The sequence below is a fragment of the Pelmatolapia mariae genome, linkage group LG22 (genome assembly GCF_036321145.2).
Source record: "Pelmatolapia mariae isolate MD_Pm_ZW linkage group LG22, Pm_UMD_F_2, whole genome shotgun sequence".
Taxonomy (NCBI): Eukaryota; Metazoa; Chordata; class Actinopteri; order Cichliformes; family Cichlidae; genus Pelmatolapia; species Pelmatolapia mariae.
In genome coordinates, this window is record NC_086245.2 from 784,582 (window position 1) to 808,974 (window position 24,393).

The 24,393-nt window shown below is 38.5% G+C and overlaps 1 protein-coding gene across 2 annotated transcripts; it reads left to right on the plus strand.

The window, feature by feature from the left end:
- Positions 1-626: 626 nt before the first annotated feature.
- On the plus strand, positions 627-24,363 carry LOC134619733 (sarcoplasmic reticulum histidine-rich calcium-binding protein-like). 2 transcript variants are annotated; one of them, XM_063465562.1, is made up of 6 exons: positions 627-847; positions 10,640-11,884; positions 16,597-17,371; positions 17,837-18,087; positions 20,383-20,562; positions 22,281-24,363. In XM_063465562.1, exons 2-6 carry the CDS (start codon positions 11,078-11,080, stop codon positions 22,488-22,490), a joined length of 2,223 nt encoding a protein of 740 aa, XP_063321632.1. In that variant the 5' UTR covers positions 627-847; positions 10,640-11,077; the 3' UTR covers positions 22,491-24,363. The 2 variants fall into 2 exon arrangements, with proteins under 2 accessions (XP_063321632.1, XP_063321633.1); XM_063465563.1 differs by having other exon boundaries at positions 10,643-11,884.
- The last annotated feature ends 30 nt before the right edge of the window (positions 24,364-24,393 follow it).

Below are 24,393 nucleotides of genomic sequence, written 5' to 3' on the forward strand. Positions count from 1 at the left end.
TATCCTTCTGCTTTGATCCTCCATTGTTTTGTATGCAGTGCAGCTACAGTTTTCTAAGGATAGTTTGGAGCACTTGTGTTACCTTTAAGAGAGAGGGTAAATGGGCAATGACAGGCCCCCTGTATTAGAGGTGAGGTAACTGTGTCCTGGACACATGGATTTTTTTTTTGAAAACATCTGCAAAACTGCTCAATAACGTGACTTAGTTTGTTGTTGTTGAGTACACTAATGACACCAATAGGAGTCCTGAGAACCAGCCAGTCAAGGCGTGTAGGACTTTATCTGTCTGAATCGTCACTGATCTTGTGTAGCACTAAATATTGTACACGGTTGGGCGTGGTTGCGATTTGTGTGAGCTGAGTAAAAGCTATTGGCTCAACAACCAAATCTTCAATTAAATCTACTTCATGATGCCAAAGCGACAGGAGTGATCCAACTTGCCTCTATCTTATCTAAGACACCTGAAAGAGTCTGCAGTTTATTCAAAGTACAAGCAAAGGAAGACACGCTCACATTTCCTAAATCAGGTGATCACTTTAGTGTGCACGATTGCCTATTAGTCCAAAAATTAGTCCAAAGGTCTCATGATTGCTTTTGTTGGTTTTTCTTGCATTGCTGAGGTTTTAAAAGTTTTTACCTGAACATTTAGAGTTAAACATTTTGTTATTGAAGTACAATTAAAAAAAAAAAAAGTAGTCAGGTGTGTGCGCAGAAGAGTGAGTGATGAGAGAGAGAAAGGGTAAGAGAGAGAGAGAGAGTTAAAATTATCCACCTAAAGCCAATCCTCCTCAAGCTGATCAGTGTGTTGAATGGACTAACCACCTTGGCGACTCCAGACTTGCAACAGGTAAGAAAAGCTTTGTTTCTTTTTAACGAAATGATGCACTGTTTTCTAAAATATCGACCTTTGGGAAGATTCCTAAACGATCTCTCTTGTGAGCAAGTAAATCAACTATTGTTGATAAACAAAGTAAAGTGAAATTCACGGCCCCATGGATGATGTAATGCTTCCACAGACTGAATGAAATGAGTAAATTAAGTTTAAATAGTTTGTGGTTCTTTAGAGAGAGCCGTGTTTCTGATTTGTTAATATAATATGTGATTTATTTAGTGTGTACTGGTTTACACATTCGCCTAACATGCGAAAGAGCCCCTGTTTGATCCTGTGACGAGACACAAATCCCTTTGGGTAGTGTCAGGAAGGGCATCCGGCGTTTTAAAAAAAACTCCCCGCTGTGGCCACCTCTGATGAATAACAGAGCAACTGGAAGTAGCTTCTATAAAGTGTGATTCATTTAGTTATGCAATGCATATTTAAGGATTTTCTCACGAGGCCTCTGTCAACCAGTTACCATAAGCTGTAGCTTAGCTGCTATATGTACCTACCTCAAATAAATATAAATAAATGGGATTTTACATATTAGTAAATCAGTAGATTTACTGGCCACAGTTCTGACTTTTTGTGCTACAAATGTAACTATCCAGTCAAATCCTCATCAAAAAAATCTACTTTTTACACTTTTACTTCTGTGAATCTCTAATAAACTGTAGGTGTGATACTTTATTATCTGCATCTTATTTAACCATAAGACACAAAGTAAACTGAGCTGAATCATCTGAGGTCAGATGAGTTAAGATATTTTGTGAAAATGTGTTAAAATGAATGCCTGGTACTGTAGGTGATTCAAGTCCCTTTGTTCTAGACAGTCTTCAACAGATGTCTTTCTCAAGAGCTTATTGACACGTTAGAAGTAATTGCTTTAAAACTGCTTGAAATTCAAATAAAGTAAACTGGAGGAATGAGGCTGAATGCTGTTCCACCCGTCACAGGGTGAGAGGCAGCGGTACCACCCTGGACGAATCACCAGTGAAGTAATATTCAGCATAATTATGGTTACTTTTAAGAGTTTTCAGTCTTTTGTTTACTACTTATAGTATTTTTTTCTGCATGCTAATATTCTGTTACTAGTATAACACATAAGAGGTTTTATAATATTTGATTTGTCCTCATCTCTGCATATGCCTTCAGCCGTCTGTGTTATATTCAGTGTATTTTTGATGAGCTTTGGCTCATGTGAAGCTAAGATTTTAACGTATTTGGCATTTTATTGAACTCAACCATTCTTTCATGGGTGCAACATTTTAAAAGTGAAGATTCTTCTCAGATTTTCTGTAGTAGCTCTGTTGGTGGTACCTTCTTATATCCACAGTTGTATCTCAGTGATTTTTTACACTTATTTTGTTCATTGATTCTTGTTTCAGTGAACATTTGTGCAGTATAGCCATAGCATACCTGTGATAACGTTCCCTTCCTGTGTATCCCAACGAGTTTTGGTCAAATCTGTTCAGTGGAGATCGATTGAGGCCACGTGCGGCACTGAGCCTTTGGCTTCACGCCTCTTCATTAGCTACAGCGAGGGCAGAGGCAGCTTAAAGAGGTCAAACAAAATGTGAAGGTGATCCATCACAGTTCAGATCAGAAGTCCACGTCTTTAGAAATGTGACACCTGTTCTCACCAAAGAGCACTGATAAGCAACCAAGCTATTGTGAAAACTGCAACTTTAACCCTTAAAATGATGAGAAGAAAATCAAACTTTACAGAATCGATACTGGACATTACAATTATGGGAAATACTAATAGGCCTACCTGAAGTTCCTCTTTAGGAAATCAAGGCACCAAAGAAAACTGACACAGATAAAAAAAAAAAAAAAAATTAAAAATTAAAAAAAAAAAAAAAAAATCCAGAAGATAGCAAAGATTTGTTCTCAGAGACACAGGGAATGCTTTTAGTGCTGAAAATAAAGAAAAAAGATAATTTACTACCCGTTAGAATTAAAATGCCTTCTAGTCAAAGATCCGCCTGTTACACTGCACTGTCTGGACCTTTGTTAAGAAACCTGAGCTTCCTGCATGGCGCCATCCATATGAACTGTTATGCTAAGCCAGTGTATTGTCACATTAGTTGATTAATGTTGTCACTCTCAACACTTGAGCCTAAGAGCTTTCCACACTGCCACAACTATTCCCAGTCATCCTGATTATGGTGACCCCACTGAGGGTGGTCTCTGAAGTTGTACCATAGTAAAGTCAGGTAATGTGTTAACTTGTTAATTCTTGACACCAACACAAAGGGAATGACTGAGTTCATGTAATGAGCATTTACATTATGCGCTGGTGGAAAGTAGAGTTATTATTACAACATGTTTTGGCTTTTTTCCCCACAATTTTAAACCATGTTTTCTTATAAAATGTGGACTTTATGTAAAGTTTTGAGACAAGTTGAGCAGGATCTTGACAGGCCGATTAGAGTGAGATGTGTAGTGATTTTGACGGCGTACTGGTCTTTTACACTGAAGGTAAAACTGTTGATATACAAGATTTACAAGCCTTTTGTCGCCTATGAGCATGTGCTGTGGGTAGTGACTGAGGACAAAGTTCACAGAAACGAGTGTTGGAAATGATGCTCAGGTTTTAGTAAAAGGCTTCACTTTTGTGAAAATGACAGTTGGCTAATTTACTGACATCAAAATGCACTAAATTAAAAAGTACAAGGGTGCGACAAAGCCTCTCAGCAACCAGCGCACTTAGCGGCTTCACAGTAGAGGGCTGTTGACCCAACCAGCTCTAAACTGTAATTTCATGTTGCTGTGTGAATGTGAGGCATGATTAGGTTCAAAAGGGACACCTGTAACTCTTCTTTATCCTTTTTCCAGTTGTTAAAATGTTGCCTGCTTTGTACTGACAGGAAGGCAGAGAGCTTTAGTGTATGAGTCGACATATCGGCACAGTGCTTGTTATCATGCTTGATCACATTTTGCTGTCTGTCAGCTGGTTCACTGTAACAATATGGCTGCTGTATATTTCCAGGGCTGAGGAGTCATTCCAGTTGTAATTTGGAACGATTTGTATGTCTGTGGAAATAAAACAGTCAGTCAGCTAAGCAGGTATATTTTATAATGCTTAATAATATGTCTCTGTAATTTGGTGCAGCGGTCATGTTAAACGTTATCCTATTTTACTAGTGACTTCAAGCATGCAGCTTTGTTTTTACTGAGCGATGTCAGGAATTTTTCGGCATTTTTTCATGTTGACAAATGTAAAACGGGAGCTTTAACAACAAAATACAAATCTGAACAACAAAAAAGGCACATAAGGACTTTTAAATATTGTGTCATTGTGAATAAGACATTTAAATGAATTTTTGCCTGGGAATAGATGATGTTATATCCTATGGTAAATGGCCTGCATTTGTATAGCGCTTTACTCAGTCCCTAAGGACCCCAAAGCGCTTTACACTACATTCAGTCATTCACCCATTCACACACACATTCACACACTGGCAATGGCAAGCTACATTGTAGCCACAGCTGCCCTGGAGCGCACTGACAGAGGCGAGGCTGCCGGACACTGGCGCCACCGGGCCCTCTGACCACTACCAGTAGGCAAACATGGGGTTAGTATCTTGCCCAAGGATATTTGGCATGCAGCCTGGAGCAGCCTGGGATCGAACCACCGACCTTCTGATTAGTGGCTGACCTGCTCTGCCACCTGAGCTTCAGCCACCCCATATCCTATGTCCCCAATATAAAAAAAAACAGTGGTATACAAACTCATAGGCTCTTCCACTGGTGATTATATTAATAGGGAGCAATGATATTGCTACTAAAATACTTTTTTATTTATTATTTATTAAAGCTACAGTATGAAGAGCTAATGTTTAGTTTGAATCTTGTATTAAAATAACGAAGCGTGTGAACTACATATGATACAGCAGATACATAAGATAATGTTTTCTTTAAATAACTGTCATTCTATTGCATTTCATAATGAAATCTAAAATGACAGACTAACTCGTTTATTATTTCATTAAATGTTGAAACACTAGCTTAAAAAATATTGACTGAAATTCAGACCTTTTGAATTATTTTAATATGCAACTTAATTTAAAAACAAGCCAACCAGTTACGGTGTTAAAAATGCCACCTGAGCATTCAATAGCTTTTTCATCTCACAACTAAAAAACTTTTTTTTTTTTTTAAAGAAAGAGTTTTTTTTATTTGCTTTTAGGACTTTTAGACTCGCTCATTAACGCACTGTGAGGCGTTTCTTTTGCATAACATACCTAACCAAAGTTTTAATAATGAAGAGTATCCTCACATAAGAACATATAAAATAAGTAAAAACTCTACTTTCACTCATAGTTTTATGCTAATACAAAGTACATACTGCACAAGCTGCTCAGGATGTGATTGCCAAATCTCTTTTGTGTGTAATCTTATATATGGAGGCATTTGATAGATGCTGTCAGGCACAAACATGGCATTGCTTTTAAACTGATTTATTTTCCATTTATGCAGCAGTTTCTGAAAAATGACTGTGTCTCGAGGCATACATTTTTAAACTCTCTATACTAATTTTTTTATACAACAGTTCTTTGGGGACTAATCATCTATTGGCTTTAAATATGTCAGATGTCATGAAGTTTATTTAGCAAAAAAGAGAACATTGTACTTGTGTAATTATGTCTTCCAACAAATTGATGCATTCTCATGTACTTAGATTGAATCCATTAAAAATACATACAGTAGGAGCAGACACAAGTTTGTGGAAGCTGCCATCTTGTCTCACTGTCTTAAATAGAGTGACTTGGATGGACTTTGCCGTTCCGCCTAATCATGTTTTACGTATGTGACTAGAGACCAACCACATACGCAGTATGCCTAATAAGTTCCTTTGTAACCCTTTAACATTTATATATGTACGTTTTCACCAACTCTATCTGCTTATCTTTATGCACCTCTTCGACAGCCGATCCTTCCTCCCTCATTTCAACCTCACCCACCTTCTCCTCACCTTGAGTCTCACTTCCTGCATTAAAGTCAGGGCTGTAACACATGAAAAGTTAAATAAATATACTCATGTAGTCCTGATAGTCAGCAGATTAGACATGAGTCCATCCCATCTCTGGACAGCTGATGAGCCAGCTAAACAACAACAGCAGCTGGTTACGAGCTAACATGATGTCAGTTAAAGTTAGAATATCCTGAAAATCACATTTTTTCACCAATAAACAGTTTGATTACATTCTCACACCACATGAAACACAAGCGTTCAAGTCCAACAATGCTACATCCACTTCAAAGACATGACTTGTGTATAAAATTGTAAAATACAGCAAAATATTTTTAGGGGTTTTTTTCCTGTAGTATTTTAATAATATGGGGTGTACACGAATGTTTTAATACATAAAGAGTAGTAAAATCGGGTTGGCTAGCCACAGGTACAGGCTAAATGTTTTTAATCTCTTAATCGTTTAAAATGGTTTCATCCTACAGTGGTCACCATAGCAATCTAACATCTGACAGTGAGATTTTACACACTTAAACACTACTGCAGCACGTCAGACTTTTCCTAGTGAACATTTATATTTTGTCAAATGAATCCTCTTCGGAAGCACGGCCCTGGAGGTTATTAAATCAGTGAAGGCCATTCAGTATCAAGTTACATGTGTGGCATTGTGTCAGTTACTCTACAGTGAATCTAAACACACAGTATGGTTGGTCCAAGTTTCAATTACTTCAAGTGAAATTGTCCTGCAGCCTTTTGCTTAATGTTAGGAGTCTGTGCACTGATATATTACTCTGACACATATCACAACATCTATGCATCATCAGTCGTCAAAGTGCCACTTGGCTGTTCAGTGTTGTGGCCAGTCACGTTCAGACGGACATGACTCACCTCAGCACAGAGCTTAGGGTCCAGCCAGAGCACCTGACAACTGAGGTGATCTCGTGCAGTGATAGGTAGGGAGGTGAGGGAGGGGCCTTTAAGCTGCAGACAGGGCAAGGCCACTCAGTTGGAAACTGAACGTGGATAACTGACCCAAGCAAGGGCCTTCAAAGTGCACATCTTAATCAAAGCAAAATACAAGTGTAGTATAAAAACTGGCTTTTTTGTGTCACCTGACACAAGTACAAAATGAACTTGAGCTCTGTCAACACACAAAGCTTTTCAAATCTATTATAAATGCTGGAAAAGCCACTGAAATAGTCCATTGTATAAGCAATTTAAATAAGACAGCTGTTAGGAAAAGCTGCAAAATGTGTATTAATGCAAATTACATTAATACACAAGCTACTGGCTGCGTGTCAAGCACATGCGCTTCTTCTGCAGTGACACGTGTGGCAACAGCAACTTGTGGGTTGGAGGGAGATCATCTGGCAGAACCAGGACCCTGCAGCCAATCCCTCATTAAACAGCATTACATCCAACCAATCCTATTTGACCGTCACCCTTGAAAAAAGAAGCAGGAGCTCTGAGGACACGGATGTGATCCGTACGGGGGAGACACGAGCTGATCAGATGACGAGATCAGCTTGATGTAGTGAATCTTCAAAGGAGCCCTGTCACTTTGTGCTTTTAACTACTGAAGGAGTGAAAGTGACAAAAGATAATCATTTCTTTAAGGAAACCTAATGTGAACAATTCCATTCGAAAAGGAAGGAAAAATAACGATGACATTTGGGAAATTTGATAGAAGTTAGAAAAAGGTTTCTGCTTTGTCTGCGATTATATTCTGAATTTTAAGAATATATTTTTTAAATATGAAAATAAAACATCCTTTCTATATTGTACTGGAGAACAGCTTTATGGCATTAAAAACCTGCTTTATGGATTTTTAAATGAGTTTTATACACAGCATACAACATATTTTATAAGTCAGTGACACATTTTAATATGTCTTTTTTTAATGTAGGCTAACTGGATTAATTAAATATAAACTTTTGTTGTTTATTAATCCATCCAGCCATCTATCTTGATCATGGTGGGCAAAGGCAGAGTATAGTACTGATATGACACCAAATTATAGCCGAGTTCATTGTTTATCCTATTTACAAAAACATAATGAATCATAAAATAACAACAATATGTTTTAAATGTCTCCACTATAATCATCAGGAGCAGTTACAGCAGCCTACATTTTGTAAAGAATATAAGCTTTGCTGTATAATAATGTCACCCATTATGGTGTCTGTGCAGCCTCCATAAACATGAGTCTCACTTATATTGGTAGCTAAATTTTAACAGCGTTCTGCAAACCTCAAGACACATCACGAACATGAAGGCACAACAAAGTGACACAAATGGTGTGTTGATTTGTGTCTTTGCATGCATGCTAGCATGGAAACCTATATAAAATTGGAAATACAGCAACCAGTTATCTTTACCAGTCTGTGCAAATATGCAAATTTAAAGTTGTTGTACTACTTTCACATGACAAGAGCACAGTTAGATCTCACTCAGCCCAGGTTATGTAGAGCCAAATTAAAAGTTGGCTCAATGGAAACCTGATCATTTGCCCACAAGGCAAAGAAAAAATGTATGCAGGTCCAAGGTTCTCCTACCCTTTCTATCTTTGACAAAGGAAGGTTATAAACACTAGCAATCATTATAATGTTGTACATAAAGCAATGCTGTTTGGACTAGCATGTGATGCCACGTGTCTCAGTGAGGTATCATGTTGTGTAAATCTCCACTAATGGTGTCCTTAAGTATCAGACAGCGGGGCACACTGTTGGATTATGGCTCTCACGTAGTGGCTGCGTGCACATCGTTAAATGCCTCTCGACAAAACATGTTTGTTTTTAAGAAATGGCTGATGAATCCTGCGGTGTTTCTAATGATGAAATATGTGACACCATTAATCTATTAATGATCTAAATAATGGCATGATCTCAGATGTTATATCAAAGTATCAGCCAGAATTCTCTAAAATTTAAATTTCATCCAAATCATTACACTACTAAAGTGGTAAGTTGTATGGTTCTGTTTATCCTTTTGACAGTAAGCACTTGTGTTATGTTTATAGAATTAATGCCTCAATGCTAAATCGGTCATTTCTTCTGATAGAAAAGAGAAACTTCTGTCAAATTTAGCAGAAGTAAGTCAGAATCAGAGAGTCACTGTATCCTGTAAACAAAATCTCCTGAGAATTCATAGCTTATCACATTAACATATCAGGTTTTGTACAAATTAGACTAACAAGTTAGAGCTCATCAATTAGTGAGCTTTAGACTTAACGAAAGGTGGATGTTGTCACCTTTAGACAAAGCCAGGCTTTCTGTTTTTGGTCTTCATGGAAAGCTATGTGGCTGTTGGCTGTAGTTTCATATTTACTGTACACACGCGCTGTTCTTATTTGCCCCTTGGCAAGAAAGACAACTGGTATATTTCCCAGAAATTCTAAGCTAATATGTAATAAAAAAAAATAAAAAAAAAGGCTGAAAATCTCAAAAAACAAAAGTATTGTCATTGTCGTTTTTCTCAGAAGGACAGTGACACAGAAAGGGCGGTGCCAGAAAATCGGATGTTTGTACTTAATGTAATGTGTGTTGTTGGGTGTTTGAACTGGTGACGGGCTATAAAGATAAGGAGCTTAGAAAGAACAAGCTCCTTATCTTTTCCTGTGTGCTCTGAAACTTGTTCTTCTTGGCTTTGCATCGCGCTCTCTGGCAAGACCAACGAGCATGCGGTAGATGTATGTTTCTTGTTCTGCTGTACAGGTCTAGCAGAACAAGTATAAACCAAAAAAATAAATTATTAATACATTATTATTAGTTGTCCATCATCAATAAGGAACACCTATTGTACAGTAGATGTGGTTGAATGCTTTTCTTCTGTGCAATAATAATGTGGACATCCCTCTTCTTCGAGTATGACTCTGTCTCTCCTTGCCGTGCTGCTTTTAAATAGTCAGTCAGCATGGCAGGCTGAGGGCGGACAAGTTCTGACACTGATTCATGAGACTCATGTGAGTGACTGGGCTCAACAGGCATGCCCTTGTCTCAGCAGAAAACCAGCTTTCATTATGTGAATGGTTGCCCTGTGGCTTTGACGGAAGATTAATTGACCATAATCTGATTATACTGTGGCCTGCTGCAGCCCTGAAGACCCCCAACCACCACCACCAATCAGCCCTCCCCTCTGTGCTGTCTGTCTGTGTGTGAGTCATTGAACTTAAACTGCAGTCTGCTGGTTAAAATAAAACATGCTGACCACATGGATGAGCATTTTAATATGTGGAGATCAACTGCTTATGATGCTGAACAGCTCTCATAATTGCAACTTTTCTGGTACCTTCCTGCAGCAAGAACTATAACAAAAGCAGATTTTTAAGATAATTTTGAAAAAGGTGTTTATCTAGTGTTCCTTCTCAATATGAGTGCATCAAAACCATGATTGAGTCATGAAACTCTTTATGGTTTTGTTTACATCGATATTGCGGTCAAGTTCAAAAATGAGTGTGATCCGGAAACTCACTTAGTAATTAAGATGGTCTCCAGTTACCTCTTAATTCAGCCATGACCCAATTCCTGTCCTTTAAACCTGTTCTGACCTCTCTGCTTTGTCTCACTTTGCCTCTTGACAGTCTTACTTTTTCCACAACCTGTAGCTTTTTGGGTTTGTTGTTGTTGTTGTTGTTGTTCCAGTTGGCTGAATCATATATTAATTGCACTGTAAATAATACTTAAAACCATGAGTGGAGATGATCAAAGCTTGAGCTAGCTGTTTGTTTCCATTATGTCTCTCTTCTTCTTGACTTGTTTTGTTGATATCTTGTTTCCTCTGTCTCCCAGTAGGTAAGGGCAATGTGATGGATGGTTAGAAGCCAAAGTTAAAAGGATTATTCCTGGCCGTCGAACACAGAAGGTCTTTGAAGCCAGAAGAAATCACCTGTCTGGCGGTGCCCCAGCACCTCATCTCAAACAAAGTGGATGAATCTATCAGCTGAACTTTCTCAACCTGTTAACTTACCATGGAGCCAAGAAAGCTTGTGTGATTCTAAAAGGTGTTCTTGAAGACAAGCAGCTGGAGTTTGACAGTCCCCAGTTTTAGAACCCTTCCTTGGAGTTTCTGTCACTTATCCTCTAAAGGGAATTTATTTTGTTGACATGATTAGCACCAACACCTCTCAAGCAGAAGCAAATGATTTCCATTGATGGTGTTTGTCCCCACAAAACTAAAGCCTTTGAAGACTGTCAATTTTCAAGGAATAATTTGGACTCTGACCAGATATGGCCAGAGACGTCCATGCTCTGAGCCAAATGCCTTTGTCTACAAAGCACATGCAACGGGTGGGAGCTACTCTGGGGCTTGTCCTCCCTTTCATCCCCCTACGATCTCTTATTTTCTATTATTTCCTTTCATGTGCAGCAGCAGCAGGTAGTTTACCTGGCATAGAATATGATTATGGAATTAGCCCCAAATTTGTTTGTACTCCCATTCCCCCAGAAGCAGATCCCAGCTGCTACTCGCCACCCAATGTGCCCCATGGACCAAGCAGTAACAGCCATAGCAGTGACCACAATGGTGGGAGCAGGCGAGGCATGATGTCCGACGAGGCCAAAGCCACTATTCTGCACTTGCGTGAGAGCCTTGTGAGGCAGAAGGAAACCATCCTGGACCAGCGAGAGACAATCAGGGAGCTGACTGCTAAGCTCACCTTATGTGAGGGCTTTGGGGGTCACCACAGCACTGGTCACCATGACAGTCATCACGACAACCACCACGACAATCATCACGATAGCCATCATGAAAACCATCATGAAAACCATCATGATAACCATCATGATAACAATCATAACAACCATCACGGTACCCACCATGACGACCATCATGGACATCACGGCAGCCATCATGCATCATTGTCACTGCACCATGGGCCTTCAGGATATCACAGCAATGACCACCATTATTCCCACGGCAGCCACAGACTGGACCACTACAGGAAGGGCTCGTCATATAGCAAACACAGTTCCTTCTCTCCAGAACAGACTGGAAAAACCCTGCAGACACTAAAGGAGAGGCTGGAGAACTTGCAGGTAAGCATGAAAGATTATAGTTTGATCATTTTTGTAGTGTACTCACAGCACTTAATAAAAAAAAAAAACAACTGGATAAATGAACTCACTACGCATTAGGACAGGTGACTGGGACCATGCAGTATCTTCAGTTTGATTTGTTTTGTAATTTTTAAAAGTGCCATGCTTTAAAAATTGCTGCACAATGACCTTTTTTTTAATTTCAAAGATACATGAGAGCTACTTCCCAAAGTCTGAGCTGCATGGGAACATCCACTGAATATCTTCCTCAGTCATGCAGGAGAAATACTAAAAAGTGTGAACCGAGTAATTAAACTGAGATTGCACTGCAATAAATTATGAGGGAAATGGCTGTTAAAGTCTTAGCTTACCAAACGGTGACTTTACCGTGTCTGCCTGGACCTCTGAGGACCGTCCATAACACAGATCCTGCATAGCAGTGTTCCCAATTCCAAGCTTTCTGAGGGCAGAAACAATGCACAGCAATGAACAATCCACAGCATTGTTCATTGTTGTTGTTCATTGAAGGCCTTCTTGTATCAATGGAGTTTGAGTGCTGTCATTGGTGAGCTTAGTATCTGTTTGTTAACAGTCTAGGGTCCCCATGTTTTAAAATATCACAATTTTGTGTGATGGTAGATACCAATAAGAGCTCGAGCTGCTTTAATCGTGGTAATTGTGGTCCGCGCCATTTGGGTGGAGTTGTGCTTTTTTAATGCTCTCATGTTATTTATGTATCTGTTTTATTATTTCTGTTTTAATTATTTATTCATTTATTTGTTTTTAATTGTAATTATTTTGGCACTTTGTGAGTGTGTATGTGTACTTCATAAACCTTACCTACTACACTTTTTGCACACAAAAAATTCAAATTGTCTATAATGTGTCTGCAAAGAAAAGCTGCAGACAAACAGAAGTCTATTAAAGGTTTGACTTAATTGGGGTCACATCTTACATCACTGAGAGTCACATGCTCAGTCACCGAATCAGCTGCCTTTGTTATCTGCTGCCAAAACGAGGGATATGTTTCATTAGGACATAGTAACCTGAAGGTTATTCTATGGATGTTGTACATTTTACTGCTTCATAGTTAATGCATATTCTCAGGACTAAATCATTACTTTTTAATTTATGTTTTTGCAATAATTTGGGGGAAATTAAAAAAAAATTAGCATTCAGAAGTTGTGGGCAATCTGTCTCACACACTTATCTCAAACCACCCACCAGTCACTATGAAACACGTACCACCCACAAAGCTAATATGAAAGCTGCTTGACTATTGTCTCAAAACCATAAAAGTTAATGTCTCTCTGCATCGTTCTCTGTCTTTCTCCTGGATATCAGTGGCCAAGGTCGAGCTCAAAACAGGAAGAAGCTCTAAGTTGATTAGCTCTCACCCCTGATCTTAACCTCTGTGTGCCAGCAGGAGTAGGATGAGTTAAGCTCCCCTGGTGGAAAACAAGCAGTCTACAGTATTTAAACACCGGCAGAATGACAATGAGTTTAGATTAAAGAAAAATCTTTTTTCCCCAGTAATTCTTGTATACTGGTTTAGCTTTTTTGTGTTTGAACTTGTGTGTAATCTCTTGCCTTAAAGAAAATCACTACACACACACACAAACACACACACACAAACATATCACTTTCTCTCTAAAAACATTCTCTAAAATAAATATATATTTATAATATAACTATATATTTAAAATGAATGTTTACCCTACACAGCTAATCACTAATCATTGTTATAATGAATTCATACCAAATGCAAATCAAAGTTTTGTCTTGTGGTTCTCACAAAAGTACAGTCATGCTGGAAACCCACGATTGTTTAACCCTAACAGCCAGCAGGATGTGGAGAAGTGCAAATGAAAGCTGGAATAAGGTTACAGGATCATATTTTCAAAACTTTCCATGAAGTCCTGCAATTTCCTTCACTGTTCTCCAAGCCATCTTTATTTCTTCTGTCACTATAAAAAAAGAAACTGAATCATTCGGCTCCAGCTCCCCTCAAACAGCATCAGTTATTGACATAGAAAGTCAGTTATTTCTAAGACTTTCCAAAGCACACCATTGGCTCACAGCAAGAAAGTCTAGGGTGTACCCCACCTCTCTGGGTGGGGTACACCCTAGACACCCAGTCTGACACATGTCAGACTGGGTGTTGATCTCCCCAAACCTACTACAGTCACCATGGTGTCTATATCTCCAAAAGTTGAATCTGTTCATCTGGACGTAGCGTTTTTGTGGGAGAAACGTTTCGTCACTCATCCAAGTGACTTCTTCAGTCTCAGCTGACTGCAGGTTTCCCCAAATCTTATAAACAGTACATTTGCATAATGACTGAAACCAGCCCACTGAAGGAACAATGGGCTGGGAGGTCAGTTCCTTAATCATAATTATGCAAATTCCCATGACCACTGATCAACAATCACTGACCAAAACCCACTGATCAAAGAACACTGATCAATGGCCATGAGTACCATTCACAGAGAGTTGGGGAATGGCTTTCGCCATCTTACAATGCTGTGATTGCTGCCATTCCCCAACTCTCTGTGAATGGTACTCATGACCATTGATCGGTGGTCTTTGATCAGTGGGTTTTGGTCAGTGATTGTTGATCAGTGGTCATGGGAATTTGCACAATTATGATTAAGGAACTGACCTCCCAGCCCATTGTTCCTTCAGTGGGCTGGTTTCAGTCATTATGCAAATGTACTGTTTATAAGATTGGGGAAACCTGCAGTCAGCTGAGACTGAAGAAGTCACTTGGATGAGTGACGAAAGGTTTCTCCCACAAAAACGCTACGTCCAGATGAACAGATTCAACTTTTGGAGATTTACTTTCCTGGATGATTGAGAATGCATCAAGACATGGTGTCTATAATTTACTATGACAACTTTGGCTGGTAAAAAACAGGCATAGAACAAAATACCCTAAGTACAATCAAAAGCTGAACAAGACAAAAAGGCACCAACTATCAGATTTGTTAACATTACAGCATGTAAAGCATATTAAAATTCACTCCCCATATAGCTGTCGTGAATGGGGAAAATTTCATATAGACCAGTACTACTTTATGTTTAAGTTCTTCCATATTATTAACATATCAACCCCCTCACTGGGTTCAAACACCAAAAACAAATTTATAATGAGACCCCCTACAACATTAAACACATTTTAGAACAACACCAAGAAAAATGATACAGGCACTTACTAAGACAAGTGCTAGAGGTCTCTTAAAATGAAAACATAACTCTGGTTCATATCAAGAGTTTGTGTTGTTTAAAAAGAAAATAATGTTAAATTCGTTAACGTAAACTTACAAAGCAATAAACATCTTAATGATGTTTTTTACAGTTGTTATAATCCTTCCAGATTCCCAACTATTTAAGTGGTTTTGCTGTCTCACTTTGGTTATAGCATTTTCATTATTCTGATGTCACAATGTGAGTCTTAAACCTGGCTGCCAACTGGCCTGTAAAAGCTTCATTATTAGTGTAGGTGGTCTCAGGTCATGCTGAGGGAAAGTGTTGCCAAAAATCCCTTTCGATCTCACTTGAAGGTGTGAGACAAAACAGAACTGGCGCCAGGATTTACCCTCAGCCTCTCCCTCTAACAGGATGTCTACACCACCAGCCTCTGGCCATGCACCGAAGGGCGCTAGCCAACCTCACTTTCAATTAGCTTCATCCTTCCTGACAAGGCTATTAATCGTGGCGTGTGCTGGCAGGGAACAAAGTCGGATTTGCTGGTGAGGAAGACGAGGATGAAGGAGGGAGAGGAAAAAAGAGGACAAGAAAACTTTTCCCCCTACACTTTTAAATGTCATACTGAAGTTCCTCTTGTACTATTGTATTGATATAACCTTTGGTTCTTGTTTAAAGCACTAAAATGCAAAGCTGTTGAAGTAAAACTCTTATTACCACTACTCACCTTTCTCCCCCTACAGTCTTTTTCTGTAAAATCTTTTTTATAGTTTTGCTAGTAGACAAAACTGACAAGGAGTCACAATCATGCAGTTAAAGTCAATAGCTTTCTCCAGTAATGAGTTTGTAATAGCCTCGTCTTGAAATCAGTGCCTTATTTAAATTGATTTTTGGAATGTTTCAAATGAGGTCTGTGGTTAACGCAAGTCCTACACATGTTTTCACATTTTGTTTTAAAATATGAAACTGAATACCCAAATACCTGCTTCAGGAAACCCAAGTTCTTCAGAGACATTAAATGTCATGATGCCACACATAGGAGCTTTGTGGTGGGAACATTAAAGTCATACTACCATGTTCTAGTTCATTTTACTATCTTACTTAATCTTTTAAAAATCCTAAAGGGTCCTTAGATTTTTGATGATTATACTAGTTATCAAAACACCTACATATTCTAAATTTCTATTTTTGAGACCTTTTTTCAGCAATAATCCAAAATCCCATTCTCTTTATTCAAGTGAGCCAGGTCAATGCTGACATCATTTTTGCCCTGCACAAATCGCTGAGACGCTCTATGAAGATCTCCCACAATGTCAGCAGGACCTGTTGAACTCTGTTGCTATTGCTGTGGTTTAAGCAGAAGAAATTGTTACTACATTGATGGGGATTATCAGTTTTAAGTACACAAAGTATAGCGGAACCAGATTGGACTGATGTTTTCACTCTGTGGAGGTAATAGATCGTTTATAGGTAGGTATATTAAGCACTATTTTCTTTGTCTACAGGCCAGGAACTCCTCCAGCTCCTATTCCAGCTCCCTGAGAGAACTTCTGCAGAGGAAGATCAATGCTTTGGAGGAACAGCTACACAGGTACTACAGAGATCACCATGACTATGGTCACCATAATGACCACCATGGAGATCATCATGATGACCATCATGGCAACAGCCACTATGATAGCCATCATGATGGCCACCATGGCAATAGCCATCATGATGACCACCACGATGACCACCACGATGACCACCACGATGACCATCATGATGACCACCATGATGACCATCATGATGACCACCATGATGACCATCATGAAGACCACCATGAGGACCACCACAATACCCATCACAGCAACCACCACAATAGCCATGGGTACAACCGCCACACTGGACACCATAATCGCCATCGTGATCACCATTATGACCACCACTATGATGGGCACCGTGGTCGGCATTATAATCATTTCAGCAGCCACCATAATGACCATCATGACGATCATCACGATGATCACTATGGTCATCATGATGACAGTCATCACAGAGATCATGATCACCACCATCGACCTGGATACCATGACAACCACCATGATGATCATCATGACAACCACGATGATCATCATGACACCCATCATGGCAATGACCACCACGATGACCACCACCATGACAATGATCATCCCCCGCGACGGCTTCCTTACACCAGTAAAGAAACGAGTCTGAGGGGCACTGGACACAGCAAGCTGGAAACAGTACTAAGCCAACTGCATCACAGCAGCACTGACCATGGTAAACATACATGCACGCACAGACATAGCTACACACACTCATGATTTATTTTAGGGATGAATTTGAATTCTCATTTATTATTAAATAATTACAGAATATCTTTGTACCTACTATTATCCGGCTTTTATTGGAGGTTGCCCTATTAAAAAAAAAAAAACTCCATTAGTTAGGTTGCTGTGGTTGGTGCTAGTAGATTATTATGACACATAATTACCTAATTTATATGATGAATGATGAAAGCAAGCACGGGGCATTGTTTTGCCTTTAAAAATTATATTGATATCATGTAGATAGAGAATATCTCCATAATAATTGGGTCAGAAAAAGGAACAATTCAAGAAAAAGAAAAAATAACTTGTCTGTTTCTAATGCATATAGAAAATAGTCTAACAAAAGTCTTTGACAGCAGTATTTGTTCATCACAAATGAATAACATGACTCTAAATTTATCCTCCATCTCACCAGGGAACCAAAAGAAGCTAAAGAGTCCCACTGCCTTCCTGTTAGACTTCCCCATGAGGACTAACTACATGTATGCCAGGATGAAGCGGTCAGTGGTGACGGAGATCTTTGCCTTGACCATCTGCCTGTGGCTGAAGGCAGGTGCAGGTCCTGGTCTTGGCACTCCCTTCTCCTACGCGGTGCCCGGGCAAGCTAATGAGCTGGTACTAATTGAATGGGGCAGCAATCCCATGGAGCTGCTAATTAACGACAAGGTAAAGCCTGTCACCATGTCATGTCACAGTGATTTATGATCTAAATGTTGATGAATCTGGACACAAAAGCTAGTTCTGAAGCCTATAGTGCAAAGGTTTATGGGATCTTTTTACCAGTCACTGAATAATTTATCACTGTAAGAAAACACTTGCACATCAATGTGAAGAATCTCTAGGCAAGTCAGAAGATGTTTGGTCCCAGAAGCTATCTGGTTTCCTGTTTGTAGACCACATACAATCCAGGTTATCCTGATTAATCAAAGTCTAGCAGGCTCGGGTTGAATAAACTGCTTGTGGTGAGCAAAAGAAGGACTTTATCGGCTAATGTGTGATGATGATTTAGAACTGGCTCACGTTTCACTGCATCAAAGAGTAACAAGGTATAAGTTCAGCATTACTCCACACTAGTTTGGCTGTACCAAAGTAGAGAAAAGAATATACTTTCACCAACACCGACCAGTGTCACTGACAGCTAGTAGTACCATACCACCGAGAAATAAGAGTCAGAGCAAGACGATAATCTGCCAGATTTATTCTGGTGTGAGTATTTTTCTCAACAAAAAACTTCTCTAGTAAAGACTCTAGAACGATGTAAATGATATATATAATATTGTCATCTCATGTCACAATCACATACTCAAATTCATATACAAAAACTATAGAGCTCATTTACTGGTTGTTCCTTTTAACAGTTATTAGCATTTTGAATATCTGCTGTAATTTATGTATGTATTATTTAGCAAACAAAATAATGTTGATTTGTTTTACTAAAACAGTCTTCTTAAAATGTATAATATCCTCAAACTTCATTGGCATAATATACATTGATTTTGACTTTATTTTGGTTGTTTTCACTTGTAACAAATTATTCACATTTTGGTACTTTTCTGTATACTTCAGTTCAGTTCAGTTCATTTTTATTTCAAACATATACATTCACCAACATTTCATAAAATCATTCCATGCAGTTGTTTGAAAAGGAGTAGGCAGAAGTATATACTTATTTAGCCCTACCCCCTCAGGTTTACATCCTCATCATCTAAATTTGAACAACAAAAACGTATACAATGCCTTCAACTTAGAACATAACATCACAAAAAATATTTTCTCATGTTCAACTAAAACTATATTTAGATTTGCTAATTTGCAGAAGAAAATAAACATCAGTTTGACTGCTGTCTTGGGTTAATTGCATTTTCTTCATTCTTATACTTATTTAAAATTTCTTTTTTGAGTTTTATTTTAAACTGGTTTATATCACTACTGACCTTTATTTCTTCTTTTAACTCATTCCAGAATTTAACTCCCGCTATTGAAATAGACATCCTTTTCAATGTTGTTCTTACTCTTTGTAATTTTAAATTCCACTTCCCTCTAAAATTATACCTCCCTTCTCTTTCTAAGAACCATTTACTTATTTCGATTGGGAGCATCACTTTCCTTGCCTTATATATTATTTGCACTGTTTTAAACTTCACCAGATCCTGGAATTTTACAGCTTGCGTCTTAATAAAGACATATATAACGAGCCCCTGCAATTGTCTTTCGGTTGTTTCTCCTAGAAAAAGATTGCAGATGTCTCAGTTCAAATGACAGTAATCAGACAGTAACCCAGTCAGACTGCTGACAAACAAATAATTCAATTAGTCAATTAGCTTCCTAATCTTTAATTCTCCTTTTCCCCTAAACGGAAGACAGATGTTTGTCTATTTCCCTTCTGTGCCCCAGTACTTCGTGCAGTGAGCTCAACAAACAAACGAACAACACAATAATCTGATTATTGTAATTGATTGGCCTAATTGTCTGTAGCACAGACAATACCAGGAGGGATAAACTGACGTGTTTGTTGTCTGTAAGTCACACACTTGGCAGTTATCAAACTGATCATTGACACAGTTAAATGATCTCAGAATGAAGATTAATCTAAGAGTTTAATTACTTTTCTACACTGTTTTATGAGGATGAAATGAGAGAAGATTCACACGTTGTATTAATCCACTTTCCCGACAATCGATAACAGTTGCACATAAAGCTTGCTACTGTGTAAATACTCATGCAAAATTAATGGCAGGCTATCAGAGATGACAATGAAGGAGTCTTTTTTTCTTTTTACTCCATCAACATGATAAAATCTCACGTCATGTAAGGCTTGATCAGGTCTAAACCGTGCCATCATGACCCTTGGATAATCTTTTACTTGAAGCTTATGAGATTTTTTTTTCCAAATAAAAATTAAAAAATAAGTAAATAAATAAATAAAATCTCTTTTTTTTGTCTCTCCACCTGTTTGTTTAGGCGGCGACTTTGCCCATAACTATGACAGATGAAAAGTGGCATCACGTATGCGTGACGTGGTCCACACGTGATGGTGTCTGGGAGGCCTACCAGGATGGAGCGAAGAAAGGCACAGGGCAGAACCTGTCAGCCTGGCACCCAATCAAACCAGGAGGGATTTTCATCCTTGGTCAGGAGCAGGTATGACACACAACATGCCTTCTGACTGTGGGATAATAATGTCACATACAGACTATATCAGCAGATATAGGTATCTCAATTCATTTTATACCCCAATGTTTGCTATAAGAGGTTTTAAATTGAGTAAATACAAAGTCAAATGTGTGGGTCATTATTTATTTAATAAAAACTAAACCAAAGTATCTTGTAGAACCAGCATAGGGGCAGTAACTTCAAGTAATCTTGTCTGTTTGACTCTTAGAGGAATTCATTTATGCACAGCTGCTTTAACCACCACAGCATTTTAATGAAACTGAGGTCTGGATTTTAACTGGGCTTTTGTAATTCTGCATTGTATTGCATTCAATGCATTCAATGCATTCTTGTCTTTTTCAGCCATACTGTTGCAGATTTGCTTTCATTCTCTGAATCATTGTCATGTTGCATGAGCAGGTGTCAGCCAAGCTTTAGCTGTTGAAAAGATGGCCTCATATTAGACACTTTGTAGAGAAGTTCAAGGTTAATTCAATGACTCCAAAGTGCCTGTGTCCTGTGGCTGCAACACAAGTCCAAATCCTCACCCCTCCACCACCGTGCCTGACAGTGTATTAGGCGTATGTGTTGATAAGCAGTGTTTGGTTTCTGCATATAGACATTTCCACTTTGGTTTCATCTGTCTAAAGGACATTGTTGCAGTTGTCTTGTGGTTTGTTTTGTAACTTACTTGCAAGCCTAAGCTGTGCTGCCATGTTCTTTTTAGAGAGAAAAGGCTTTCTTCTTTAAGCCCCTTAAAAAAGTGCTACTTGTTCAGTCTTTTCCTAATCATACTGTCATGAACTTTAACATTTAACATGCTAAGTGAGGCCTCTACAGTCTCCAGTATGAGGTTTTTGTTTTTTGTGCATTTTCTCTGAGCACTTCATGGCCTCCATTCCTGTGAAGATTGGCAGCTGCTTTCCACTTGTGAATAATCTGTCTAACAGTAGAATGATGGACTTGAACTTGTTTCAGAAATGGCCTTATAATCCTTTCCAGACTGATGGGCAGGAACAAGTGTTTCTTTAAGATCATTGCTCATATGTTTTGTTCTTGGCATTGTGTTACACTTCCTGACCTGAAAAATGCTAAAACTTCTGCTTCTATAGATTACCAGCACCTGGCTCCTACTTTCCTTTTTAATTCGTATCAATACTGCTGCTGCATTGTGATTTAATTTTTGTTAAATAATGATATGATCTAATATGTCATGTTTGGTAGTTCATCTGTTATATCTATCTCATTTAAGACTGGCTAAGGACCAGATTATTTTTATGACATCTGGATATGTTAAACCTTGGACTTGTAAGAGGGTCTCTTTACTGTGACTGATAGTCTGTCTGTAGTGTGGAGAGCCTAGCTTGTAAGGCCAAACGTTGTCAGATTGGCCATTTTTTAATTTTTTTGATTTAGCTGACTTTGTATGGTGCCTTTCAGTAGATATAAACATATGCACTGAATCTTTATTGTCTATTGTCTAAATGATGTTGGTCATTAGAAAGAAAGCAGGGTTAAGACACTCTAGTATTGGCTTCATTTTTAGGGCCTTGGCTTTACTGATGAAACAAATCAAATTTGTGTCAAACTAAAAATGTCATTTTTACCAATTTCATATCTTAAAGAACAACTTTCTAATCCCTAGAAGCTAGTAACGTTTTAAATATCAACTCTACATTTTGACACATTTGCTTCTCCCTCCACAGGACACAACGGGAGGCCGCTTTGACGTCACTCAGTCTTTTGTGGGAGAGCTGTCAGATCTCCAGTTCTGGTCCAGGGTGTTGACATCCAGTGAGATTTACAGCCAAGCAACCTGCGGCGGCCACCTTGTTGGTGATGTCATGTCATGGTCGGAGGAGTCGGTGGAGCTCCACGGAGGCCTCACTGAGCTTTCTTTTGATCCCTGCCACTAAAGATGGACGCTGACCCCAGGGCTGTAGGATTATCCTTTTCTAGTAATTGATAACATGGTTGTGTCAAAAATGGCTGACAAGTGGAAATACATTATTTGATCATTGGTCAACCATAAAGCAATCCTTTCTTTCATTTCTTCTTCCATCATGTTGGCTGCAGAACTTTAATAGCACAAGCTCAGCTGTGGGCCACGAGCAGTGTGAGGACTTTGGTTGTTTTGGGGTTTTTTTTGTATTTTTCCATTCCTGCCGGATCCTTCTGCCTTCTCCACCTACACCCTCACTTCCTCGCTCGAACGCTCCCAGCAGGACACCTTTGAAGGCTCCAAAGAGTGCAGGGCTTTGGATTTACTGGCTGCACGCTCATGACTGCAGCACCTCTAAGAGATCCAACACACATAATAGGATTTCTTTCAATCGGAACAGGCCCAAAGGTTGCTGGTTTACCATTAACTGGCCTGCGCTAGCTTGTTCTGTGCGGTTTATGAGCAACATAGACATTACAGAAGGTGAAAGAGATGCTAAACGAAGCCACATAGAAACCTGAGTGAGGACTTGTGCGTGCTGCTAAAGAACCGATAGTAAGGTTGCAGTACACAGCAGGGCAAAGCACTGCATACTGATGGTTGTTTTGCACATTGAGATTTTGGCAGACTATTCTTTTTGTATTAGTATTTCATATTGAAAACTCTAAAAATATGTGGGGGGTTTTGTAGAATTAACTATAACATGCTTTTGTGTGGCTTTACAATGTGAGTACATGTTCATAACAGTAAATCGTGCATTTTGTCAATGCAGGACTGAAAATGTTTTAACCTTTGGTTTTTCTTCTGTCTGTAAATGAATCATTGTGAAAGGTTTGTTACATAAGAGCAAAACAGCTCAATGTCAGACACGACACATTACAGCCACGAGCCACCTGACTGCATCAATTCAGGTTAACAACGTGTCACCGCGCTAATGCTGATGTCTCCTTGGGCAACCACTGGCTTACAGTGGGATTTACCTGTGAACAACTGATCTGATCCTGCCTATTTCCGACAAGCTCAAACCGCATGGCAGAGTCAGACACACAGAAGCTAAACGTGTAAAAAGACATTGTTGATCTCGTGTTAATCATTTGTAGCTGCACTTTCATTGTTTTATAACAAGAGTTTGGATTTTTTGTACACGTAAATCAAATATGAAAGTATTTATTATGATTGTTCTCAGGTTGTAAACAACTCTTACTTAACCCTGTGTTTATTTGTAAAGCTCATCTTTTGAAATAAACTGTTATATATTTGCTAATTAGAGCCCTTCTGAATTAAACTCACGTATCCTCCAGTGAATTTAATTCAGTAGAATCAGTCGCCTCAAAGACCTTTATATATAGGTAAAGTAGATATTTTCAAATTATCTTAATCCAAACCAAAAAAAAATTCTCCAAATTTTCTCCACATGTTCATATGTTTCTACACACATCTATATATGATGTGACATATATATATATATATATGATGTGCTTCTTTTGTCTGTGCTCCTATACTTCACATTTATACCTCCTTCTTCCAATACAAAAATGTGTAGTTTGTAAGCTAAACTTTAAAATGCATTATTAACATAAATACTTGCTTATCCTCACCTTCAGTGCACATTTTAATAGTTTTTTGGTTTCTTTATTTTTTCTTTAAATTTGTTTTTTTTTTTTGTCTTTTGCTGTAAATATGCTGAGTATAATATTGTATTCAATCCACTACCCCTCCCCACATGTGTAAGCCAAAAACTACAGTATAAACTGAAATGTAAAACTTGAAAAAGAAGAGAAATGCTCTATAAACGCTGTCAAATATTTGTAAATATTTCAGTATTTTGAATAAAACTATTATTACTATTGGGTAGTATTATTATATTATTATTACTT